The sequence below is a fragment of the Sinocyclocheilus anshuiensis genome, unplaced genomic scaffold, assembly GCF_001515605.1.
Source record: "Sinocyclocheilus anshuiensis isolate Anshui unplaced genomic scaffold, SAMN03320099.WGS_v1.1 scaffold130, whole genome shotgun sequence".
Taxonomy (NCBI): Eukaryota; Metazoa; Chordata; class Actinopteri; order Cypriniformes; family Cyprinidae; genus Sinocyclocheilus; species Sinocyclocheilus anshuiensis.
In genome coordinates this window covers 2,195,028-2,197,412 of record NW_015544207.1, presented here as the reverse complement: position 1 = coordinate 2,197,412, position 2,385 = coordinate 2,195,028, and the positions used below count along the sequence as shown (strand labels likewise).

General features: G+C 40.8%; 1 protein-coding gene across 3 annotated transcripts in view; it reads left to right on the top strand.

Moving 5' to 3' along the window:
* LOC107696960 (myosin-binding protein H-like) overlaps window positions 1-2,385 on the top strand; it is a 30,197-nt gene that overhangs the window by 23,025 nt on the left and 4,787 nt on the right. For all 3 annotated transcript variants that reach the window (XR_001635142.1, XR_001635141.1, XM_016497536.1), the window contains 2 exons: window positions 1,826-2,012; window positions 2,248-2,296. Coding sequence is in view for 1 of the 3 variants with exons in the window: in XM_016497536.1 (XP_016353022.1) it covers window positions 1,826-2,012; window positions 2,248-2,282 (222 nt within the window). In the remaining 2 variants the exon portion in view is untranslated. The remainder of the gene's footprint in view (window positions 1-1,825; window positions 2,013-2,247; window positions 2,297-2,385) is intronic.

The following is a 2,385-nucleotide window of genomic DNA, read 5'->3' as shown; positions in this document are numbered from 1 at the left end:
TTTTAGCAATGTGGTCTGAGAAAGTCAGCTGATCATCAATCACAACTCCAAGGGTTCTGGCTGTTTTTGAAGGAGTTATGGTTGATGTGCCTAACTGGATGGTGAAATTGTGATGAAACGGGTTTGATGGAACCACAAGCAGCTCTGTCTTGGCCAGGTTGAGTTGAAGGTGATCGTCCTTCATCCAGCAAGAAATGTCTGTTAGACAAGATGAGATGCGAGCAGGTATTGTCGGATCATCAGGATGGAATGAGAGGTAGAGTTGAGTGTCAGCATAGCAGTGATATGAAATGCCATGTTTCTGAATGACAGAACCTAGTGATGCTATGTAGACAGAGAAGAGAAGTGGTCCAAGAAGTGAGCCCTGAGGCACCCCAGTAGTTAGATGTTGCGACTTGGACACCTCACCTCTCCAAGATGCCTTGAAGGACCTATCTGAGAGGTAAGACTCAAACCACTGGAGTGCGATTCCTGAGATGCCCTTTGCAAATAGGGTTGACAGGAGGATCTGGTGGTTAGCCGTGACAAAAGCAGCACACAGATCCAACAAGATAAGTATAGAAGATTTGGAATCCGCTCTTGCCAGTCTTAGGGCTTCAACAACTGAGAGCAAGGCAGTCTCAGTTGAATGTCCACTTCTGAAACCAGACTGGTTGCTGCCCAGGAGGTTGTTCTGTGTGAGAAGTTTAAGCTGGAAGTAGCTGGTTTTAGCTGGTCTCCCAGCCTGAGCAGCTAAAGTAGTGGTCAAAACCCCTCTAAAACCAGCCTGCAAATGAGCTATGACCAGGCTGGAAGACCAGCTAAAACCAACCAACCAGGGTCCGGCTTCTGTCTGTTGTGTGTTGTCATGTCTATTAACTAAGGATCTATTTTTGACATCCATTATGCTCAAAAGCATATCTAACATACAGTTGATATAGCTTGATCATATTATTTCAGCTTAGCTACTCTAACTCCATTAGGCTGCTTCCTGTAAAGCTTTAGCATTAGCATAATAGAGGATCAGCTAGCTTGACTTCTCAAACTGCTCAAAGGGAATTTTTTTCAAGATTTCACTGGAGTTACTGTTTGTACTACTAATCTAATCTCACATTAGCATGAAGCGAAGTGGAAGAGAGATAGGGGACAGGGTCAGGAAAGGCAACCGTGCTGTATATCGGCATGCTGCCGACAAGGCTATCGGAGCCGACACATTAGCATGTTTAATTAATGAAAGGGAATATTTTAAGACCTCATCTCCACTTTTCCTTAAAAGCACCTTTACATTAGCCATTTTGTGCTTGCATCTTATGTCAAGTCTGAAGCAATTTAGCATCTTATGGACACCATCTTTGTGTGGAACTTAAGGCATTAGATCAACATGTCTTTTCTGGAAAGTTACCCATGGGACATCAGTTAGCATCATAAGGTTAAAGTCCTAACAGAATGCTAAAATGCTTCCGTAAACTTGACCCATGAGGTGCAGTAACATAATGTTCCAGCTGATGAACCTCGAGTAGGCAGAAATTCAGCGAATGAGACGTGTGACATTTTATATAAGAACCATGACACCTCTAAGTGTGTGTGAGGGATAAAATTAATGAGGCTACTGGAGCATTAGCACTGCTGTTGAGAATAGCTTTAGTTACAGCAGTTGACATCATTGCTGTGGATTAATAAATGCCTCTCGGGTTGTTGTCCGTGTATTAATTACACCTTATTAAAATTGATTTCATTTAATTGAGGCAGTGTTTAAATGTTAATGTGTTAAATGGTCCAGTTGTGAATGATTTGTTAATGTTGGTTGTGGTCACGTCAGTTGAAATGAAATGTATTTTGTTTGCAGCCTAAGATCGAGTGGTTTAAGAATCAGATGCTCATAGGAGATGATCCCAGATACAGGCAGAACAACAACCAGGGAGTGTGCTCACTTGAAATCCGCAAACCATCCAGCTTTGACGGTGGCATCTACACTTGTAGGGCCAAGAATGCCCTTGGTGAGGCTACAGTTGCCTGTAAGCTAGAGGTCAAACGTAAGTATAGGATCGTTTGCACTTTGCTTGACATGCTAATGCTACAAGGTGCATTTTCAGCTGATTATAGTGACATTGATCCTTTAAGGTGTTTATCCAGGAGAGGAATGGCAAGCGAGCATTTTTTGTGCTGACTATGATTAATTTTAGTTGGTTTTAAGCATGTATTAATGTGTGTGTGTACTGGATGTTTACAAAGATATGCTGATGATCATCTGCTTTTCTCTTTCACCAGAGGTGATCATCCCAGATGAAAAAGACAGGAAATAAAATTATGTGCACAGGTCAGTAAATAAAAACATTGTATATATATATATATATATATATATATATATATATATATATATATATATATATATATGTATATTATATA